Source organism: Biomphalaria glabrata, chromosome 13 (assembly GCF_947242115.1).
Source record: "Biomphalaria glabrata chromosome 13, xgBioGlab47.1, whole genome shotgun sequence".
NCBI classification, from domain to species: domain Eukaryota; kingdom Metazoa; phylum Mollusca; class Gastropoda; family Planorbidae; genus Biomphalaria; species Biomphalaria glabrata.
Genome location: NC_074723.1, coordinates 2,495,900 through 2,520,305, shown reverse-complemented (window position 1 = coordinate 2,520,305; position 24,406 = coordinate 2,495,900). Strand labels below are relative to the sequence as shown.

Here is a 24,406-nt window from a genome sequence, read left to right as displayed (position 1 = left end):
TCTTTATTAGAAATATAGTCCTTATGTAACTTTTTAATCGCTAAGTATGTAGGCCCTAAAAGGATGAAGCCTACTAGTAGCACTGTCTACGTATGAAGGCTATTACATTATTTCGGAAAATGTGTTAAATTAAAATGGTATTACACTGAAGAGTCTGTGAAAGATTTGTTTTTAGACACGACGCTCTTGGGACCTTTTTAGAAGGGAATAGTATAAAACCTTTAACATTTTCATATGTGCGATAGGGGCATCGATGCGGCCATTTCGGTTGCTCTACCGGCCCATTTGGGTACCGCATTTGCCCAAATGCCCATATAGCCAGTCCGCCCCTGCTGTGCAACAGTTCTCGATATGAATGCAACCATATATTTAACCCGAGCATTAGAACAAAGCCTACAAAAACTGATTTCAACAGGAAATACATGTTACAACACTGTCTCACATTTGTTAAAATATTTCATATGTAGTTGCAGAGAAAAAAAAACGGACTGATAATCTTCATTTAGGTTAATCTACTATAGCAATGATACAATAGTGACTATATATTCAGTGATGCCCAAACTAAGGCCCGCGGGCCACATCCGGCACGGTGCTGTCAGGCCCTTCGAAACCTCTGCCCACGGAACATAATGAAGCAGCAGTGGGTCGGTTCCATTGGGTACCAGGATTTATTAGTTTAGATTTTAGGTGATACGGCATGTATGTCGGAAATTTATCTGGCCCTTGGGCCGGAAAAGGTGGCACATGAATGACATATGACAATTCTTTTTATCTTGTTTCGCAAATATGATATGTACGTGTGAAACAACAGCTTGCATGTTTTAATGTACACATGTTCGCTTTCAGAAGACATCGGGATTTATTATAAGAAATGTTTACCAGTCAAAGAACATAAATAAAAAAACTAAACTACTATTTAACTTTGGTTAGGCCAGAGATTAAATACACAACCTTTGTTCATGGAAACATAAGGAAACTAGTACAGACGCAAATTTGAGTAAAATCACTATATTTAAAGACACTTCAGGACAAAAGACTAAAAATGTAATTAGCAATAATACACTAAACCATAATTTGCAAATGCATAACTATCTCTTTTGAAGTAACGTCTGTAATTTATAAGATTAAGTTGTGCCTAGTTAGATTTGAAAAAGCCTAAGCTAAATGAGATATTGATATCTTTTTAAGTCCAGGTGATATATGTCAGTGCTAAATATTTCTTGGGGGCCCTAAGCTAATAATAATAATAATAATCTTTATTATCCGTATGGAAATTTGTCTTACAATTAGTGCATTACACCAGACAAAAAAACATTTTAGCTATAAGAAACCAAAGTGTACATTCACACCAGACTCACAAAATCCTGACACAGAAGGTGATTCTTAATTTCGAGGATCTTGTTAGCTTTTTTTTTTTGTAGATGTTTGTCTCAAACAACTGCCCAAATGGGGTTTTGTTTTTTTGCCAATGATTTTACCAGCAGCAGTTAGGATTCTATAAAGTTTATTTTTATTTTTAATGCTCAGATTGCCGTACCAGGCAGTGATATTGAAACTTAAAACATTGCAGGTGTGAGCGTGATAAAACATAGCCAAGGCCTTTTCGCTAATGCTAGTGTCAATGACAGACGTCCAACCGTAGACCAACACATGTCTGTACAACATACGGCCCTTGTTTTGTTTATTTTATAGGCCTAGATTGCCTTTCGCTTGTTGCAGGGATTAGAAATGTGTATCCGTGTTCCTCTTCTTAGGCTATCAATGTGTGTCAGACTAAAACGAGGCTAATTGTTTACACATGTCTAGAAACAAATTCGGAAATGTGAAACAAAACACGAGTTATGCCACATTGGGGGAAAAGATACGGGGGGAGGGGCGATGCGATCATTATCAGTGTCAAGGCCAAAGCTGGCTCTGCTCTCGACCACCACTCCCTTCCCTTTAGCTCTTATCGTCTGCTGGCCAATGGACCGAAACCACTCTTAGGCTCCACGTGGTTGGCCTATAAATACAAATACATCAGTTTGGTCCACGTGCAGCGCACAGCTGACTGTGACAGTGGAGAGGAATCTTCTTATTTATTAACGTTGGATTTAAATAGTCTTTGTTGGAATTATTTATCTTGATTTTGGATTAGTTTTTATTTTTACTGGAAATTTATGTGATAAAAATGATTTCTAAAACATCAGGTAGGCATAGATCTAGATCTAGAAGAAATAATCTAGATCTATTAATACTATTATTTTTTTTATTTTTAGTTACTTTGTAACACTTTGATTAAGTTTGATGACTTTGTTACTGTATTAGTGTATTATAGACTACTAGACTCTATACTCTATAGAAGACGTAGAGATCATACTTAGACTAATAACTAGATCTAAAAAAAAAAGAATAGTATAGATCTAGAAAAAAATATATAGATCTAGATTTAGATTATTATAGATCTAGATTTAGATTATTATATTATTATAGATCTAGATCAGATTATATTTATTAGATCTAATTTAAATTTTTTAATAAATTAAAGTATTAAATTAAAGGCATAGATTAAGACTGATTAAGATCTAGCTAGATATGATATATCTACTAGATTCCTTCTATTAATATTATTAACTATTATCTATACTCTATTTCTATACTGACTAGAGTAGATACTACTGTAGTCAGTGTAGTAGTAACTCTAAGTAGAGTAGATCTACCTATTGGTGACTTAATCTAAGCCATAAGCATATATAAAATATATTATTATATAAGGCTTATGAGGAGTTCTGAAAATATTATGCATGAATTTTATTTTAAATAAATATTTTAGAAACTGTATAGTATAGAGTCTAGTATAGAGTGTATTAACTATTATTAGTTAGTATAAAACAGACACAAACACTCTTTTGTTCCCCTGGCAATCAAATCATTAAATAAGAACAATCTGGTATAAACTTTGTCACATGTAAATTATGAGTGCGTCTGGTGTGAATGTACACTTTGGTTTCTTATAGTTATAATGTTTTTTGTTTGGTGTAATGCACAAATTGTAAGACAAATTTCCTTACGGATAATAAAGATTATTATTATTATTATTATTAAAAGTATAACTATAATAAAGTATAATATATTACTGCACAGTTGCACAGTTACGTTACAGTGTACATAGACACATGTCTAGGTCTTGATTCTAGAATATAGATCCAGATTCTAGAATATTCTAGATCTAGATCCAGATTTCGCACACATTATTTAGCTCTAGATCAAAATATTAATTTAAATAGATTTGTCTATGAATTATATTTATAAATACATCTGAAGATTCTATAATGCATACATAATCTAGATATAACCTTTTTTTTAAAAAGACTGATCTAATCTAGGTCTAGATATATTATATTTGTTTAAGTTTAGGAAGATATGCATGCATATTGCATCTGGTTGTGGGTGACACCCCCATATTGCCCATATGAAAATGTTGTAAAATGTTTTACATGTTTCGGATGTTCCTTCAGAGTTGAAGATAGTTTACTTCCTAGTTTACTTCCTAGTCCAAACCTCCCGCAGGACGACGAGACCCGAACCATCGATAAATCAGAACGACAGTCAAGCGCACAAACCGCACGACCAGGCAGCCATCATGATTCACTGCACTCATGTACGAAGTTAATCTTCGGAATCGAAAACAATGTCATTATTATTGTTTAGAATACATTTAAATATTTGATTGACTATCTAGTTAGATCAAGATGATAGCTATGTTACTATGCCGACTATATATAGGTCTGCACTTGACTTGTTACTGACTTGTATCATAATCTGAAAATGATGGGCTGAAATAAATAAATATAAAAATAAATCTCAGAATAGTAATAGTCTAGCTCTAGAATATAGATCTAGAACATAAGATCTTACACCGGTATTAGTATTAAGACATAAGTAGTATACTATAAGAGTGTAATAAATGGGATTGTATTATTGATTAGTTTTGAGACATGACATATAGATATCTCACTCTCTCTCTCTGTAGCACGTCATTTAAACAGTAAACCTAAGAAATATTCCACGTGGCAGAAGTGAACTATTTTAGATCTATTACGCAATCTATACTAATCCCTGGACTAACATAGAATTACATAGTTCTGTTTTTTTTTTGTTTTTGTTTGTTTTAGAAACAGCATTTAAAATTAAATGTAAATATATCACAATTTAATCACAAATATAGATCTAGAATTTCTAAATAACAATTTAAAAAAAAATCTGGATTTAAAAAAAAAAATGATTTGCTAATTTTATTAATCATGCCACAAAATATAGACAGTAGCAACTCGCTAAAGTCTAAAGCTATAACATAGATCTAGATTTTTGTGGTGAGGGCAAGGGAGGGTAATGCGGTGGGCACTTTGACTTTGCCAGCTGGTACACAGTCATTTAAATTAGCTTAAATTAAATTAGTAATCCTGTACAATATTCTTTTTTTTTTAATTTCGTAAACTTAATACCTAAATTTATCTAGAACTATATCTAAGTATTAGCGTGAAGTAATGAAGAACGTTATTATTATGTGGCAAAAATAATAGCATGTATGATAATGAACAATGAAGCTTAATACTATCTGGCCATGGAGTTAAGGAAAAAAAAATATTCAGATTACAAATTTACATAGTGTCAAGATTAAGATCTATCTAAATCTAAGTTTAAAGTTAGATATGTATAATTTAGTGAAAGTATAATCTTCATTTCCATCGTGTGTTCTTTTTTTTTTAATGAAAGCTAGATCTACAATTATATTAAATCTGGAAGAAAGAGGTGGGCTTATTTACTAGATCAGTAACTCATGAGTAGCTACTAGCTAGATGTAATCTAGATCTATATAGATCCAGAATCTAGAATTCTACAATGAGTGAATGACTAGTGTAACATGACTACAACTTCAAAACAATGTTTTTTACTTCAACACTTCTAGTCTAGATCTAGATATTCATATCATGTCAAAACAATCAAATGACATAGTGATAGTCGGAGTCAATTATCTATAGATCTATAATATAATCTCGATCTAGATATCTAGTGATTACTATAGACTATAGTAAATCGTGACACTCTGACAGTCAATCACTAATGTCAGGAAGAGTAGTAGTAGTAGTTGTAGTTAAAGACTAATAGTAATACTTACTAATACTAGAACTAGATCTAATCTAGATATAAATGTAGTTTTTTAATTGTCAGTAGATCTAAAGATCTAGATTTATATTATAGATCTAGATTCGACCTGAGCTCTCTTCCTAGTCCTAGTAAGTAGCCTACTGTCTATCTCTTAGAACTGGCAACTGTGGATTTTTCCAATGAACAGGGGTGAATCAGGAGCACTCCATTCCCCACTTTGTCTTAATGTTCCAATGTATGTTACCATCACTGGCTTGGGTCATACCATTAATTTCCAGTGTTGCCCTCCAGGTTCTTTCCCTCTATTAGTAGACTGACGCCACATGAATTTCTTCACAGTACTATTATGAAAGTAGACCAACCTTATAAAAGAGATTATCTTTATTTCAATGAATATTTTTGACATGCTTATTCCTAAAGATTTTAAAGATTTTGTTTCTCCCTCCCTCCCCCCTCTTCACTTTCAAAATACAACGCACAAAGACAAGATCATTTATGACAGATCATTTCTGTTGGCACTCCGACTGTCGCCACTTTCACTAGTCAAGCCAGCCAACTGTGAGGATAATGATGTCATACTGGAGGAGGTAAGTCACACGTAATTTAGAAATTGTTTTCTTATTTGTAGCATCAACATTTATGTCATGGCAAATCAGAATATTAGTTTCTTCATTAATTCGCAAATTATATTGCACTGCTATAACATTATATTATAATGCTCAATGTTGTGATAAAATACAAATATCTAACATATAAAGCAGGATACTAAGGCGCATGTATATATGCCCCACTTAGAAACAAAACCGTTTGACCAATCTTGGCATATAAATGTTCCTTAGATCATGACGGAAACCTATTGTATGTTAAATGTCCCTCCCACTACTGGAGGGCCCTAAAATTAAACAAAAAGTATTAAAGATTGAAACTTTTTAACAAATTGGGTTAACCCGTTGTCACTGTATTTTATATTTCATATTAATATGTTGGTTGAATGGGTAAACCCATTTTCACACTCCATTTTGGATTTCTATGGCAAAATAAAAACAATTTAAAGGGAACATTCTCAATGTTTAACATCTAAATTCAATCCAATAGTGATTGTAATACCCAAAGTAATGCCTGCAGGACGTGAGTGATATCGCATGGCCTAAAATGTGTCGATGTGCCAAAAACTAAAACTGAAACTGTGGGTGATATCTGGCTACTACAGCAATACAATAAAACTTTTTTTTTTAGCTGTAAATTGTTTTAGGGTTAAAATAATAATCATCTTGCTTTTTAATTTTTTTTTAACATAGCCCATTACAGCAGATAGTATTCCTGAATGCCGAGGAGAATTAACAGAGGATTATTTCTCATCGGATCCACAAAATAATTTTAACAGAAAGGTAAGGTGATGTGATGTATATGACCATGTCTTAAATGTCAAATTGAAAATTTGTTTGAAGAGACAGTTTTGATTGAACTTTATCTTATGCTTTACAGCGTGTCATTACTGGGATCTCTTTAGAAAATGATCAGAAACTTCTGCATGCCAGTGACAAACCTTGGAAGCCAGGTCACAAGGATCAACAGAAAGAAAATAAAGTATGAGCTTTACAGTTTTTATGTTTAAATCTTAGTGACCTTTTAGTATTGCAGACACGCTGCTCTGGCTATACAGTTAGTATGAAATGTTTCTAGGACTTCCCATTTTTATTTTTACTACTTTTTATTTTTTAGAACAAAAATCTAGAATCTTCAGTGCTGTACATCATGAACAGATTAACTCCCTCTAATTTTAAAAAGTTGGCAGAAGAAATGATGGCGTTAGAGATAACAACCTTTGAGGACCTTGAGTTGGTAGTCAGCACAGTATTTGATAAGGTAATTTCTGGGCTACTGCAGTCCAGGCATTGGCATATTTCTTTTCATATAATTTCTTACTGTATTTTATTTTCATAATCCTGTGTACTCCCTGAGGGGAGCATAAGGCTGCAAAGTAAAGCCCCCCTTTTCAACCTCTATAGTGCAGATGGTGTTTAGGTGAATTGCTTCTAAGACCTACGTTTAATTAAGGTTTATGTGGCCATCATAACAACCTTGACTCTCCTTAACCATTGTCAGGTACTTTTATGGTTGGTTGGACTAAGGTGCATCCTGAAGATCCAGAAGTTCAAAAAACCAGTCTTCACTAAGATTTGAACCCAAGACCCGGCTCAGTTTGGAAGCTAAATGCTTTACCACTCAGCCACCCAATCCCCTTCTTACTGTATACATCTTACCTAAGCAAAGAACTTTAAGTCTAAGGGAGATAGTGGGAAATTTTTTTTTTGTTTGGATTTTTTTATTTTTTTTTAGGTCTCTTTTGAGTAGGTTACAGTGTGTATCTGACCCAGACATAATATGAAATTTTCTCTTTTCTTTTTTTACAGGTGGCTATAGAAACAAAGTTTGTCCAGGCTTATGCATCTTTGTGCCAAGTTATGCTAGGGGTAAGTTTTTTTTTTAGTATGTGATAGAGACCCATTCTTTGATATGCAAATAGTAAGGTGCTATAGCATTTCCACTTGGCATTAATTTAGTAAAGACAAAAAATTTACATAGCTGAAAAGTTACAGGAATAAAAATTAGCCTTATATTTCTGACTTTGTTTAATATTACATTAAAATTTTGGTCAGTTTTGAAGATTTATCTAATTGAAATATTTATTTTTTGCCAGCTGCAAGTTGAACCTCCTCCCACAATTCCAAAGAACAAAGCAACCTTTCGTGCAATATTAGTAACTAAGTGCCAGAAAGCCTTTGAAGCTGATAAAAGTGTTATTTTTGAAAGTGCGGAGGAAATAAAGAAAAGAATTACGGAAGAAATGAAAGAGGACACTGTATGTAGATCAAATTATACTTTTAAATTTACTGTTATTTCTAGTATGAACTGTGAATTATTAAAAACTTTTATTTTTGTGTTGACAGCCAAGCAGAGCTGAAAAAATTGAGACAACTTTATATCAGATGAAATTAAGTCAAATGAAGTTTTTTGGAAACATTAGGTAATTATTTATTTTATTTTTCTGTTGCTATTTGATATAGCACACTAATAAGGGTCCTTCCATAGTGCAATTAGATCATGGAATGGGTTGCCAGAGTCTGACAGGAAAACCAAAGACTCTATTTAATTTGCTTGACTAGATTGGCACATGGATACATGTAGGACGTAGCTCTGAAGGAACATATGTAATTCATAAGATAATTATTGGCTTCATTGATAGTGAGCAACATTGTTTGGCTTTATGCTTGATTGTATTTGCATTAATATATTTATCTTAGATATCCCAGAGTTCAAATTCAGGTCGTTCACTTTTTTAAATACATTAAGAATCACAGAAATACCCCCTCCTTTCAAACTGGTCCCGACAAGTGATAGGATCATTGCTTATTGAGAAAGCTAGAAGCATGAAATTGTGCCAAACAAAAACAGTTGTTAAAAATATTTCCTAATCACACAAATTTACTATTATTATTCTAGATCTATTACAAATTTAATTACATGACTGATCCAAATTACTTGATACAACTACATTTAATATAAACTGTTATTAAAAGATCATGTCAAAAGAAAAAAACAACTTGTTTGTTCATCCCCAGTTTTATCTGTGAGTTGTTTAAGTTGGGTATACTGCCTGAAGTCATCATTCACAGCTGTATCACCAAACTTCTCTCATGCACTGATGATGAGTCTCTCTTCTCCTTGTGTAGACTAATCACTGCAGTGGGCAAACACATTGACACCAAAAAGTCTAAGGTTTGTTACTGATAATAGTCCGTTTGTCTAAACCACTTATCCTAATAAAGTTTTGAAGAAACACAGTATTTATTTATATTTAAAGTTTGTATTAATCATACTATTTAAATGCTATTTTTTTGCTTAATTTTGTTTGCTTTTGTTTTAAAACATCAGGCCCAGATTGACAAATATTTCACCAGGATAACGCAGTTGGCTGCCATCAGCAAATCAAGACTTAAGTTTGCTCTCTGTGACGTGCTTGATTTAAGAAAGGTTAGACAGTTAGAGCTCAGTCTCCCATTTCCTCATTAAAATTTAGGGTCTTGGGGTAGGCATGCCTGTCATTAAGATTAAAGGGGTTTTGGTGCAGGAATGACTTGTTAAGATTAAGTGTCATGGGCTGGTAATGTATGAATTATTCTCATGCCTTGAGTTATCCTAATATTGTATTCCCGGTTGTGAGGATAAACTTTTGTGATAGAGCATTAATATTTGAATCCTTTTTTTTTTAAATTTAAGTTATATATAAATAAAAAAAACAGCAACATAGAATTATAAATAAATATATTTTTTTTAAAACAGAACAAATGGGTTCCTAGGACCAAAACGACTGGTCCCAAAACTCTTGAAGAAATACACAAGGACTTCAAAGAAGAACAGTCAGTGAGCGAGTCACCAAAGCCCAAACCAAAGAAACCATTGAAAAGGGAAGCAGCAACAACTGACATCAGACCAAGTACTACGACCAGAGGTATGTTGTCTAAATTACATTTTTTAATCGTGAGGGTTAAAACATTTTGGATTAGACCATTCAGATCTAAAGAAACCTTAAACCAGTGCCTCTCAAGAAGTCAACTGCAGCTAGATCCTAAATATGACTTGTTTCTCTACTTATTTTAAAGATATTAACTTCATTTTTAAATAACTTTGTTATTTAACTGTAAGTGATTTTTTTTTATTATCATACATTCTTTTATGTATTGTTTATCTAGCAGTGGTTATGGATGATAAACTATTTTAAATAATTTTACAGCCAGTAAAACGAGCAACCCCGCTGAGGTGAAAGAAGACAAAAAACAATGCAAAGCTGGCAATGATTCGGACAAAGAGAATGAGTGCAATTGGACACAGGTCAAATCAAAAGGAAAGGCGTCTCAGTCCAAAAAACAAACTGGCAAAATATCCAAAGAGAAGAAACAGGCTGATGCAGGTAGATTTGCTAAAAAGAATGAAACGCCACCAAACACGGCAACCAAAACTTTTGATGTCATTCCAGAAGTTTCTGACGACTTCACTGTTAGAAAGATGGAGAAAAAAGGTTCTGCTGAATCCACACTAAGATATGATCTGTCAGATTCTGAAAATGAACAATTGGAGGAGCCTAAAGTGGAGTCGATTGACTTCAGTCGATTCAAACTGTCCAAGGTACATTATAGGCATAATTAATTAAACAGGAAACTAACTGCTTGTTTTAAATCAAGCATTATTAAAGTTTTTTTTACTTGTACTATTCAGAGTAAAGTTGAGGATGATGACATAATACTTGCACCTAGAGGCAAGACAATGTTTTCATTTCTGAGTAGACCCTCTCAAGAAAATACAAGCACATCTAAGACCAAAAGTACAGAAGAGAGAATCGAAAATAAAACTAACAGGTACGATAAACATTTTGACTTGCTGGTTTAACTTTTGAGTTTCACTGAGACATTCACTTGTGGTGCACTTGGAACACTAGAATGTTCACTTTAAGGTCTGTTAGAAACTTGTGGGTTTTTTTAAACAATTTAAGCCCATAATTAATACACTTATTGTACCATTAAAAGCTACATTTAATTGTGAGTAAATTATTGCTTTATAATCAGTATTTTTCTCTTGTTGGTTTTAGTGTGGAAAGTCAGGAATATTAAAAAATGAATAAAGGCTAGTGTTAAGTAACATGAAAATGTGGATATCAAAAATGTATCCACCTTAAATTCTACTACAAAAAAGTTATTTATTAATTGTTTAGTTAAAATTTAACCTATAATAGTTTTTTTTATGTTGTTTCTACATGTTGTTACTCAGAAATTCAAAAATGGATTATTTTCTAAAACGAATAGGACAATTGAGTAAATGTATTTTCTCAAAACTATTACTTAAGCTTTCCAAGTTTTCCATTGTAACCTATTAATTTTACACATCAATTCTTACTTATTATCAATTATGAATTGACCTGATGATTTAAATGCTCACCAGATTTTCCTTGCTGCTTGATGTCTCAACTGATGAAAGTCTGGATGCTGTACTGAGTGAGGAACCAAAACAGAGGGCATCAAAAGTAAATGCCAAGTCCATCCAATCAGGAGGAGGGGTCTCAAACAAAATCAAGAAGCTCCCTTTTGTTGAAAATCCAAAGCAAGGGAAGGTTATCCCTCAAGTCGTCGTCAAGTTGTCAGAAGATGAGTTACAGACGAAAACACTGAGTATCATTGATGAGTTTATAAACTGCCATGACAAAAAGGTAATTTTTTCAATGAATATTTGTTGGTTGTACTTTGTTACTATGTGTCACAAGTTATTCAAATCCCCAGCAAAATTTAAAAGGAGGCTAAAAAAATAAATTTCTTTTTTATGTATTTCTTTTAAACCATATTAATTAATTAAAATAATTTAGTTTAATTTAGTCCTATGTTGGAAAAGTAGCTTTGTAAGTTGCAATAGTTATTTAACAAAATTGTTTACTTTGGCAACTTTATCTAATTTGTATTTGTGGTAACATTGTATTTAGATATCTTAGTTTATAATTTGTTGCTTGATAATAGCTAATTTTTAAAAAAATAATTTTAATTTCACTACATTACATATCTTAGTTTGTTTCAAATGAAGCTGTTATTCTGTGTATTTAGGAAGCTTGTTTGTGTATTGATGAGTTGAAGAGTAGAGCTGACATGAACCAATTCATCACAGTAACTGTGAACCATGTGCTAGAGAAAACAGATGGTATTCGCCAACAGATTGGTGAACTATTTGATGATTTGTTGAAGAGCCAAATTATTACTGTTGAAGATGTAACAAAAGGGTTAGTATAATCATTGATAAAATCATTATTATAATATAAAATATATATAACATAAGAAAAATGGCCGGCTCCTCTACCACCAAAGTGTAAGCCACCTTGATCCGCAATATATGTGAACAGGAGTGTCTCTCCTAAATAGGGCTCCACAGCCATATGAAAAAGACATAAACTATAGTCGTTCTACGAGGCCAATATCATTATTATAATCATTGCTATAGGAAAAATATCAGGATAAGAAAAAATCTACTAAAAAATAAGAAAGGGTTAATCTTGTATAAAGATGAAGCTTAAATATAAACTTTAAAATTAAAAAAAAAAGTCATTACACTGTATCTTTATGCTTGTCTAATTCGACTGTTTCCTATATAATGTTCTCTAGACAAAATACTAATTTCAGTCAAATGTATTATATCTTCAGCTTCTCTGAAGTGATGGTATTTGCTGAGGATATTGTGATAGATGTCCCCAAGCTGTGGGCTTACTTGGCTCAACTTATTGCTCCACTGCTGAACCATACGCTGCTCTGGTCAAACCTTGAGCCTATGATATGCTGTCATTTGCAGCCGAAGAACTCTGCCATCATGTTAGCACATATCTTGAAGCTACTGCTTGACAAACAGATGGTAAGTTATACTAAAGCTAGGCCGAATGTATTTAATCAAACATGATCTGTCTAGTTTGAAGCTAGGCATTCAAAAAAGGTATTGGTATATCTGCAATCGTCACCAGTATCTTAGTCTCTTAAGAATGCAATGCTTGTTCTTTTGTTCCATTGAAATACGTTTCTAGCATTTTTGTTTAGTAGACGACACATTGATGTCTCTCTCCAAATCCTAACATTCTTTTCAAATCTACAATAAAGTTGTCCCAGTGTAGAGACGAATACTTTGAAATGTTCTGCTAGTTTTCAAACTTTAGAAACAATAAAAGAATGCCCTATACTTGTTTACACAAGATGTGGTCAGTTTTGCATAAAATTCTTTTCATTGAAGAAAGAAGAAAGATAACCATGTACATACCTTAAATTAAAAAAAAGAAAACTATCCTATCCTATGTGTTAATCAAGTCATGCATGTTAATCTGCTAAGTCGTTGGTTTTTCTGGCTGATTCTGGATACCCATTCCATTCTCTAATAATAGGGAAGAAGAAATACTTGTACAAATTTGTTCTAGCATATAGAGTAAGAAATGTGCCTCTATCTTTTTGTCTTCATTAGGTTTTGTTTTTCTATTTGTAAATTATGTTGTGTATGATTGGTACTTTACAACTAACGTGGCACCCTTACATCTTAGGAGGGAGAGGGCAGTACTTACGGCCTACGAGCGCTACAAAAGGGGCGACTCTGGGCTACCCACCTCAATTTTAGTGCGTCAGTGGAGAGAGAGGAACCACATCAAAATGCAATCGTTCCTCCATATAGCGGTCAATTTGTCTAAATCAGCTGGGCTCTCCACTGACAGAATCCCTATTAGGAGAATTGGTACATGCCCTCCGTGGAGGAGATTGCCGGCCCCACAAATTAACCTGTCCCTGTTAGGGCAAGAGGGAGCCACCAAGAGGCACTTAACACCTGCCATTCTCAAAAACTTGGCATCCATAACCATAAAATCCTACCCATCAGATGCCATTTTCTGCTATTCCGATGGGTCGGTAATGAGGGACCCCGACAGATCGGGGTATGGGGCCCTTATCGTCTACCCCGACCGGACTGAACCAGACAGGCTCTCTGGTCCATGCGGCTACGCCGCATGCTCCATGGATGTCGAACTCACATAGATAACTAGGGCGTTCGAGGCCATTAGGGCCCGAATGCTCAAACGCGAGACTAGCGCCACCACGGTGGTGTTGGTCATCGACTCTCGCTCCAGTCTCCAAGTTATGGGTGGCGGCGGGGGAGGGTCGCCCGTAATAGAAGAGGCAATCGGCGCCGCAGATAATATCCGCCGAGCTATTGGAGCTGTCGTTTTCATGCAGTGGGAGCCTTCACATTGCGGCGTGAGGGGCAATGAAACGGCAGACGCCCTCGCAAGGGAGGGTGCTATGGCAGCCACACACCTCGAAGCACCAAGCACATACTTACAAGCAACGGCACAAATCCGAGCACTCATTCAAGAGAAGTGGTTAAAATCCTGGGAGGAATCCGACAGAGCACGTGGTGTCTGGCAGCACATGCGTCACCCAAATCGCGACGATCCATGGTGGCGACTGAAGAGGTCAGAGCAAGCAATTATTGCGCAGTGCAGGACGGAACACTGTCCTATTGGGGCATACTTTGCCCGGTTCCGCCCGAACTTTGACTCCCGATGCCGTCACTGTGGAGAGAGGGTCGAAACAGTGTCGCATGTCTTGTACGAGTGTCCCCAGCTCCGCGAGCTAAGGGGGGACTTGCCTGTGCAGTCACTCGACTTGTATGGTAGCTATGAGGCACTACGCCGGACGGCTAAGTTTCTTGCCAGTGCACTACGGGAGGACTAGTCCTTCCTGCTCTGATTTTTCAATAGGAGTTCATCTCAGGTACTTTACTCAAAAGAGTAAACATTTCTTTTAATAAACCCTAATGGTTTTTTAACAACTTCATTAATATGGTGATTCTGATCTTTCAATGGCAGGCCCGTTCATTCTTTTATGTTGGTCTGTGTAACTAGTTTACCTTGAATTAGTTTTTTTTTAACTTGTTTTAGTTTTTTTTGGTACTCTTAATAATTGACATTTTTCTGGGTGGAAAGACATGCACCAATTTATTACTTATCTATGTAACTTCTCATTCTGTTTGTAAATTTCACTATCCTGTGTTTCTTTATACAATCATGTCTAAGATGAGTTACGTTTATTATGGGTATCAATTTAAACTCTGCATGCAAATCTTCTCTTTAAATTAAGACCTGTGGATCTACATTGAAGAGTTGACTTGTTGGATTGCCCTTTATTAATTCTATCTGTGATGCTACCTAGAGTATTAAGGAAGCAAGGAAAGTGTGTCTTTTCTAATAAATATTTTGAATTTCTTCTTGGTCATCTTTAGAACTTCTTCTGGACACTTAGCCTCTATAGAAAGTTTTTAACTATGATTGGCAATGCCTTCTATTCTGAAGATTAAGGATTGAGTGCAGTGTTTCACATGACTACACAACCCATTTGTGATCTGCATATTTTCTCGCATTTTGTTCAAAGCCGTTGCCCGCTGGCTGTATATTTAACTCTTTCTCTCCATAATTATTTTTCCACGGTTTGATGAAATCTTCATTTTGCTCATTGCTGTTTCACTTCCCTGTTATGATTAAGCTTCAATAGCTTTGTCGTTTGTTATCAGAAAATGTTTTATTAGGTATAGAGTTAAAAGGGAATGCATGCTCTTTTTATATAATACAAAATAAAGTTATAAAATTAAACATTAATTTAATCTAATGAGGTCAAACCAACACTGGTATTGTCAATTAGGAGAGAAAGAGTTAAATTTTCTTTCCATCATCTGCACCTGTCTTAAAAAAATGACAGTTGGAGAGCTCTCACAAAGGCTGCGGGACAAACATTTGAGACTTAATGTATAGCTTAGTTTTTCTTCTTTTGAAACTGATTGCTGAAACAATTTTTTTTTTTTCAGACTGTGGCAGAAATTCAAAAAGGTTGGAACGCAAGTAGTCTCAACTGGACACAGTTTATGGAGCAAGACAGAGTAGTTGAATTTCTGGACGAGCGCGGAATAAACCAGATCTTTTCAACTTCAGATTGTAAGGAAAGAGAAATCAACTCAGTTGACACATTGGATAGCAATATTGACCACTGTGAAATAGTGGATACCTTGAGTGAAAGACCTGAGCCTCAGATAGACTCCAGTGAAAGACCTGAGCCTCAGATAGACTCTAGTGAAAGACCTGAGCCTCAGATAGACTCCAATGAAAGTTCTGAGCCTCATATAGACTCTAGTGAAAATTCTGAGCCTCAGGTAGACTCCAGTGAAATTACAGTGGGTCACGGTCAGCTGGATGCCACTGAAATTGTTTATAGTCAAATAGAATGTGATATCCAATTAGAATGTGATAATATCTTTAAAAATGAATCTGAATCTATGCCAGTAGAACTGAAAATTCCTAACATCAGTATCACTGGTGAGGATTGCTTGATTAAATATCCAACCTCAGAGATGCCTAACTTAGAACCTGTCATTGGTTCAGCTTCCTTGTTGACCAGCGACTTAGTGATGGCCCAAAATTTCAACAATTCACCATCAGATGTTGTCGTATGTGAAAATAGTTTTTCTAACGAACTTTTGGAAACGGCTGATGAGAATGATGGTCGTCAGATAGACCAGGACACGCGCAGCGAATTTTCAGACGAAGAGGGGTTTGAAACGTGGAGTAGAGAAATGGAGGAAGACGAAGCTGGATTCTTTATTTCCTGCTACACGTCGGAGGCAGGAGCCAAGAAACTCTTTGTTTGCCGGTTGCCTTTTGAAATCGCAGGAAGTGACGAGGAGGAGGATGGGGGTGAAGATATGGCTGATGATGAAACTGTGATCAGATCCTTTCTTAATGACAATACTCAGGCAAAAAGTCTTACAGATTACAAGGTAGTTTCACGAAATGAAAACTTGCGAAACTGTTTACATAGTGACATCAGTGCTAGTCAACATGATAGTTCTAGTGTGTTGGAGGCTACTGCACACAATGGCTCTGGCACATCTTCTCCACAAAGAGATTCTCTGTGCATGGGTGAAATGTATGCAGATTTGGCCCAAAACAAATGGAGCTCAGTATACTTGGATCCTAGTGCACAGCAGTATCTTGAAGCTGATAATACAGAAAGCATAAGCTCACAGCCAATAGACTTTAATAGTACTAACATGGGCTTCATCAGCTCTATTCCAAATGACAGCACTAGAACTAAGGCATACCCCATACGCTCAAACTGTACTGCTGATGGAATCTTGAGATCACAACATCCTGATGGTTACATCTGGGGAAATAAACTGTACACCTTTGAAGACCATAAAAGATATCTCCAATCTTTAGAGAAATCTATCACCAATTTGTCATCAGATGCTCCATGGTTTAATTCTGGTAGACCAGCTGCTTCCAGTGGGGATAAAACCTCAGTGGCCGTTATTAAACCAGATGATTCCAGTGGGGATAAAATCTCATTGGCTGCACCATGTTTTGTTCCTGGTAGACCAGTTGATTCCAGTGTGGATAAAATCTCAGTGGATGCACCATGTTTTGTTCCTGGTAGATCAGTTGATTCTAGTGTGGATAAAATCTCAGTGGATGCACCATGTTTTGTTCCTGGTAGATCAGTTGATTCCAGTGGGGATAAAATCTCAGTGGATGCACCATGTTTTGTTCCTGGTAGATCAGTTGATTCCAGTGGGGATAAAATCTCATTGAATGCACCATGTTTTGTTCCTGGTAGATCAGTTGATTCCAGTGTAGATAAAATCTCACTGGATGCACCATATTTTGTTCCTGGTAGATCAGTTGCTTCTAGTGTGGATAAAATCTCAGTGGATGCACCATGTTTTGTTCCTGGTAGATCAGTTGATTCCAGTGGGGATAAAATCTCAGTGGATGCACCATGTTTTGTTCCTGGTAGATCAGTTGATTCCAGTGGGGATAAAATCTCATTGAATGCACCATGTTTTGTTCCTGGTAGATCAGTTGATTCCAGTGGGGATAAAATCTCAGTGGATGCACCATGTTTTGTTCCTGGTAGATCAGTTGATTCCAGTGGGGATAAAATCTCAGTGGATGCACCATGTTTTGTTCCTGGTAGACCAGTTGATTCCAGTATGGATAAAATCTCATTGAATGCACCATGTTTTGTTCCTGGTAGATCAGTTGATTCCAGTGGGGATAAAATCTCATTGAATGCACCATGTTTTGTTCCTGGTGGATCAGTTGATTCCAGTGGGGATAAAATCTCAGTGGATGCACCATGTTTTGTTCCTGGTAGACCAGTTGATTCCAGTATGGATAAAATCTCAGTGGATGCACCATGTTTTGTTCCTGGTAGACCGGTTGATTCTAGTGGGGATAAAATCTCAGTGAATGCACCATATTTTGTTCCCGGTAGACCAGTTGCTTCTAGTGGGGATAAAATCTCAGTGAATGCACCATGTTTTGTTCCTGGTAGACCAGTTGCTTCTAGTGGGGATAAAATCTCAGTGGATGCACCATGTTTTGTTCCTGGTAGATCAGTTGCTTCTAGTGTGGATAAAATCTCAGTGGATGCACCATGTTTTGTTCCTGGTAGATCAGTTGATTCCAGTGGGGATAAAATCTCATTGAATGCACCATGTTTTGTTCCTGGTAGATCAGTTGATTCCAGTGGGGATAAAATCTCATTGGCTGCACCATATTTTGTTCCTGGTAGACCAGTTGATTCCAGTGGGGATAAAATCTCATTGGCTGCACCATATTTTGTTCCTGGTAGACCAGTTGATTCCAGTGGGGATAAAATCTCATTGGCTGCACCATATTTTGTTCCTGGTAGACCAGTTGATTCCAGTGTGGATAAAATCTCAGTGGCTGCTGCATCTTGTCGAGATGATTATATGAATGGACCATTGCCATTACAAGACGAGGCTGAAGTCTTCTTGGGAAACTCAGTAAATAAAAGACAAAATAATTTTAGTAATGGTGCTTGTGACTTAAAGCAGAATATTGACTCAAGTTGTCATTTTCAGACATCTTTTCAGAATTATAACTTTTCATCAGGTTATATAGCTAGCAACCATTCAACTTCAGGACAGACATCTGTGTCTAACTCTATGCAGTTTAACTTTTCTCAAAAACCTCCAGAGCATCCCAGCCAGTCTTGTAGTAATACTTATTTCAGAGGTGTTTCTAACTATGGCTTCAGCAGTGTCGGAAGTGACTTAAGTAATCTCTCCATTAATCAGCCAAAGAAAGTGGGAGTCTCCACTTTTGGTTTTGATGCTGCCTCCACAAATAAGTCCCATTGCACAAACGTTGCCAGAGATGACCTCAGAGCTGCTATATCCAGCAATGCATCAGTTAACTGTGCCATCGACCAGTCCAGTATCCTGAATATGTTTCTGGGCAGGTCTCAAACTTCATCATCCCAACTCAGTGTGGACGTACTCAGTTATCTAGCATTGAGTCAGGCAGCCGCTTCATCTCTAGAGACAATGCTTAGGAATAAATCTTCCAATCAGGATATTATACAATTCATTAAGGTAAGACTTTTCTTTGTTCAATATAACTGGTAGATCTAGATAAACTTTTGAAACTCTAGTATATATATATATATATATATCTAGTTAAGATTCACCTTCACCTATCCCTTAGTCTGTTGGAACGTTGGGGCACCACGCAAGATTTGTTGTCATCTTTCTCCATCCCTCTCTGTCTTTTGCCTTGGATAGAACCTCTTTCAATGGCAGGCCCGTTCAGGCTTTTATGCTTGTCTTCCCTATAAATTATCTGTTTAATTTATAAAGAACAATTGAACTGTTTGAATTTTTTTTCGGAGATGTTATTTTTCAATATTTTATTCCCAGTAAAATATTAACAAATCATCCTTTAAAAAAAAAGAAACTTAAGTAATTGTTTCGTCATGTAAAATAAATAAAAAAAAACAACAGATCAAGTAATTTTTAAATTAGACATAAAAAAACTCTGGTTTGGCCATTATAGCAATTAAATATACCTTTCTTCACTGGCAGCCCATTTGTATTTCTGCACAAGAGTTGGAATGGTCAATTTATTTAGACCCAATTGTTTTTTGTTAATATGACTTAAAAATCAGTTTGGTAAGAGTAATAAAAATACATAAAATAAATATATTACAAGATTAAATTTTTTTTATTGCACATAAGAAGGTAAAATTAATGTTAAAGATTGGAGCATTTAAATTTTTTTTCCAAGCAGTCTGAACTCTGTTACTCAGTTTAAATTCTTTTTTTTTTACAAAGCTTGTATCAAATCTGTCTGTCTGTAAAAAGTTTCAACACATTATTTCTCCCACACCCATTCTCAGATCAGTTGAAACTTTGCACAATTATTTCTTGTACCTGACAGAATAAGAATGAATAAAAAAAAAAGATTAATTAATTATTGGTAATTATTTTGCTAGGTATCAAACGAGGTAAAGATATTGTACTTGACTGATGTGGCGGTAAAAGTTGAATTAGTTCCCTTTAAACTTTGTAGCTTAAAAGTTTGAAACTAACAATAGATAACTATGAAACTTATAAGCACTTCTCAGGCACAGTGGTTGAGGAGTCTTGGGCCCTTAAGCTCGAATTCAAGCCTATACAACTTTTTTATTTATATAATACACATAAAACGCTGTCACAGTAACCTTCACCCAGATTCCCCCTTTTTTCTCCAAACTATACACTTGATATAAGCTTTGCTTAAAAAAAGAAAACAAAAATTTCTGCACTAAAACTGTTTTTTTTTTCTTTTGTTATATTACATAATATATATATATATATATATATATATATTGTGATGGTATGCACCTTTTTGAAAAAAATTATTACTTTTCTTGTATTATAACATATATTATTTAATTTTTAGTAGTTAAAAGTTAGGCAATCAACTACTGAGTACCAGCACCTAATCACTGAGTACCGGCACCTATTTATTTATTTACGTTAATTATGTATAGTCTATGTATACGTCTATTGATTTGTGTTTGTTTTATAGTTCACCATGCTGGGTTATCTAATTAGCATTGGTTGTCTCTTTCTTGGTGTGGGTCTAAATCTTACAGCTACATATAAATATGTACATTTCAATGTAAACTAAATCAAACTTGACAGACAGACAAGAAAAAAATAAAAGTGAGGAATAAGCTCCCAATATATAATCAGGTCCAAATAATTGCTCTGACAAATAAGGACCTAGTTATGTAGATAGTTTAGCTGGCAAGTTTCTTTCTTATTTCTAGCTCAATTGATAATACACTCAATTGATAATACTGAAAGACATATTCTAGAAATTTAGCACTTATGAACTTTATTCTTAAATTCTATACACATTTGTGTGGTCACTGAATGATTTTTTGACACCCTTGTTAACTGTGGGCCACAGAAACAGCGATGACCTTTACATCATCTGCCCTATAGATCTCACGGTTTGAAAGGAAAAACTTACCAATTTTTTTGTACTGAATGGTTTCAGCAATATTGTTTTTCAAAATGAACCAAGTAATGAATAAAACATAACGTTATGGGCACAGCCTTCTAATGATCGACATTCAATTGATCAGCACCTTTTTGCAACCTGTTGTGCATACATTTTTTTTTTTTAAATGTAACCTTACCTTGACTTAGTAATGGGTGAAATAGATCAAGGGAAAAAAAAAGGAAAAGGAATTTAGTGTAAGTATTAAATATTTTTTTTTTTTAAAAATATTTTATATATCTTCTTTAGGAAGCCATTGTTGGGAAAGTCCTAGATGGAGCCCTGTTGTCAATCTTCATGACAGCCTTGGCTTGTTCTTTTCTGAATGGTAAGTCTTGATCACAGCACTTCTAGTAGATTGCAAAAAGAAACATAAGCTGTTTAGCATCTATTATCTAACATTGCTAAACATGATGGAATAATATATTTTTTTAAAATGTGTTCAGATGTTAAGGAATCAATTGTCAAAGAAAGAAAAGAAATCATTTCATTCGTTTTGGCCAGAGATGTGAGTAAAGAAATGGAAGCTATTCAGATTCTGAATCTAGTGCTATGCCAGTTTGGTTACCCGCAAGGTAAGATGTAACTTAAATTTGTTTTTTTTTTAACTATATTTTCACTTTAGGGATGATAACAAAAACAGCTTTATAGATGTGTATAGTATGGTTTTTGAGTTAAAATATATATGCAGTTAAGACTATTGGTAATACAGCTATGAAATGGCTTCTAGTAGTACATTGTTCTTTTCAAAATATGTTGTTCAAATCATTAATCAAAGAGGGGAAAATGAAGAACTGTCTGTCATGTAGCAAGAGGAAGATGAAAACTGCTTACATCTATTATAGTGTTACAAATGAACAGTGATAGGTAGAGGTCAACGTATGACCCCGTTAGATGACACAGCAGCTAGTGTTCCCTGGAATCTACATGTACAAACAAAGACATGATGTGACGTGTCCACACGTGTTGTTCCAGGGGACGAACAGATCTAAGTAGGGGTTCAGTTACTAATGAACAGTGACAGATAAAGGTCACTACGTGTGACCCCGACTTGATGACACTGCAGCGAGTGTTTTCTGGAATCTACGTGTATAAATAAAGACAGGATGTGGCGTTTCCTGACATGTTATTCCAGAGGATACTAGGAGTGTTTGTGCAACTTTGGAGAAGCGATTAGGGACTCTATATAAGCCAGAAAGTTAATGTGAAAGTCAGTCGTATGGAGTCGTGAGTGAGCCGTTACAGTCGATACAGACGATGTAAGACGTGTGCGGCCCTAGTGGAAGAGAAATGTGTACGACTCGATGCAAGTTAACTAGGGTAGAGTTAACTGGAGTGGACTACTGTCGTTAAAGTCTATACAGCGAACTACAGTGGACTTGAGCCGTTACACTCGATACAGTCGATGTAAGACGTGTGCGGCTCTGATTCGATAGACTTGAGGACAACTTGGTTCAGCTTTGGGAGACCTGGAGCGACACTGGGAAGTGTGTCGTTGGTCTGTTCTGTGGAATACGACTCGGTGCAAGTTGAGAAGAGATGAATTGCAACAAAGTGAAGAGATGAATTGCAACGAAGTATAGCTAACTGTAAACTGACAGATATTGTACAGTCTTCTACGCTACATGTTACAGTAACGAATTGTTAATAGTCATTAAAGTTATATGAAACTGAAAGTCGTCAAGTTCTTTGCTGTGTTTTTATTTGTGTGCCAACTAATACATCTAGCCAGAAGATTGAGAAATACGTAACAATATTTATCTCAAAAAAAAAATTCCCAGGTCTTCACCAGGATTTGAACCCAGGTCCCACGGTTTGGAAGCCAAGCGCTTCACCGCTCAGCCACCGCACCTCCTAATACAATTTTATGTCATAGAAAATGAAACTGATCACATTTGAGATTATAATACTTTTTTATAATACTTTTTTTTTTTTTTTTTTTTAAATTATTTAATGCAATGAAATTTTAGTTCTTACATAAACAATACACTACAGTTCACTAAATGCAATATCTACTGTAAAATATTACAGAAAGATTTTGGAATGAAAGGTTTGCTTCAAACCATCGGTTCATCTAGATATCAATAGAAAGAATGAAAAGATATCTTATTAGAACTATACATAATACTTAGGAGGGGAATAAAATGACTTTGTTCTTATGTGCCATGTATGGCTAATTGTAGCGAATTAAATGAAATTCTTATAACATTTTGATTTTTTTTTCTGTAAACTTGGTTAGTACACAGCACTAATTTACCACTACAACCGCATTTAATACAATTGATTTGCTTAGAGAATCTATTGGGTAGCATCCTATTATTTCATGTTTGTAGTTAGCTACACCTATCTATATGGTTGTTTATTATTTTCTATGACTAGGTATCTCCGTTCTTCTGCAAGAGCTGGTCACAGAAGAGTTGGTCAGTTATGAATCCTTACAGACTTTGTTCTGCAGCATTAGTGACGCTCACCTCCGCAGAGCTAGGTCCAAGTACACATACACTAGACCCACAGAGACCCCCACAGCCGATGAAGGCAGATGAAAACTGATGTCTTTGTATGTTCTACTGTTTGCATGATTTTGTTCCTGGCTTTTTGAAAACCAGCGTTAATGTTATTTTAGTGTTGACATTTAAATAGGAGACAAAAGTTATTATGCACATTGATTACTATGTAATTATGTTTGAATGCCATTTCATTTGGCTTACTTTATTTGCATTTGTATATCATGAATAAATTGTTTTATGAAAACCAAACTAAAATATTTTTTTTTTTGTCAAAAAAATAATAATAATCTTTATTGTTCACAAGGAAATTTATCTAGAACAATTAGTGCATAACAACGAACAAATGCACACCCATTTGTAATTTGTATATCTTCCATAAATAATAAATATGGTAGTTACAAAAATTAAGAAATGTTTTATAAAATTGAATATGTGGCCTAAATTCACTAAGCTCAAGTTAACCAGTACCAAAATTTCATTCTGATTTCATTAGATTTGTTCTCCACATGTCCACAATAAAGTGTGCTAAGCACAATCAAATTTTCTTACATTTTAAAATATATTTGAATATATCTTGCAATCCAAAATTAAAAAAAAAAAATTTAATACTGTTCTTATCATTCTTAAATTCTTTTCCGATTTACCTTACATGATCATCTGTTTGAAGTTCCCTCGAGCTAAAAAAAAACATAAAGAAATTTAGCTAGGCTGCCGATCTAATGCTCTATGTAAAAAAAAATATTTGTATACATAAAACTTTTTTTCTATGTAAGATATTTCT

General features: G+C 34.9%; 1 protein-coding gene across 2 annotated transcripts; it reads left to right on the top strand.

The window, feature by feature from the left end:
- The first annotated feature begins 1,799 nt into the window (after positions 1 to 1,799).
- On the top strand, positions 1,800 to 23,868 carry LOC106064005 (uncharacterized). Of its 2 annotated transcripts, none has more exons than XM_056008847.1 (20): positions 1,800 to 2,189; positions 5,632 to 5,735; positions 6,447 to 6,536; positions 6,634 to 6,735; positions 6,871 to 7,014; positions 7,563 to 7,622; positions 7,850 to 8,011; positions 8,100 to 8,176; positions 8,772 to 8,928; positions 9,085 to 9,183; positions 9,493 to 9,661; positions 9,944 to 10,335; positions 10,426 to 10,565; positions 11,146 to 11,410; positions 11,796 to 11,968; positions 12,387 to 12,591; positions 15,571 to 19,161; positions 21,368 to 21,446; positions 21,565 to 21,693; positions 23,498 to 23,868. In XM_056008847.1, exons 1-20 carry the CDS (start codon positions 2,171 to 2,173, stop codon positions 23,659 to 23,661), a joined length of 6,321 nt encoding a protein of 2,106 aa, XP_055864822.1. In that variant the 5' UTR covers positions 1,800 to 2,170; the 3' UTR covers positions 23,662 to 23,868. The 2 variants fall into 2 exon arrangements, with proteins under 2 accessions (XP_055864822.1, XP_055864821.1); XM_056008846.1 differs by lacking the exon at positions 1,800 to 2,189 and adding an exon at positions 4,643 to 4,791.
- Positions 23,869 to 24,406: the final 538 nt, after the last annotated feature.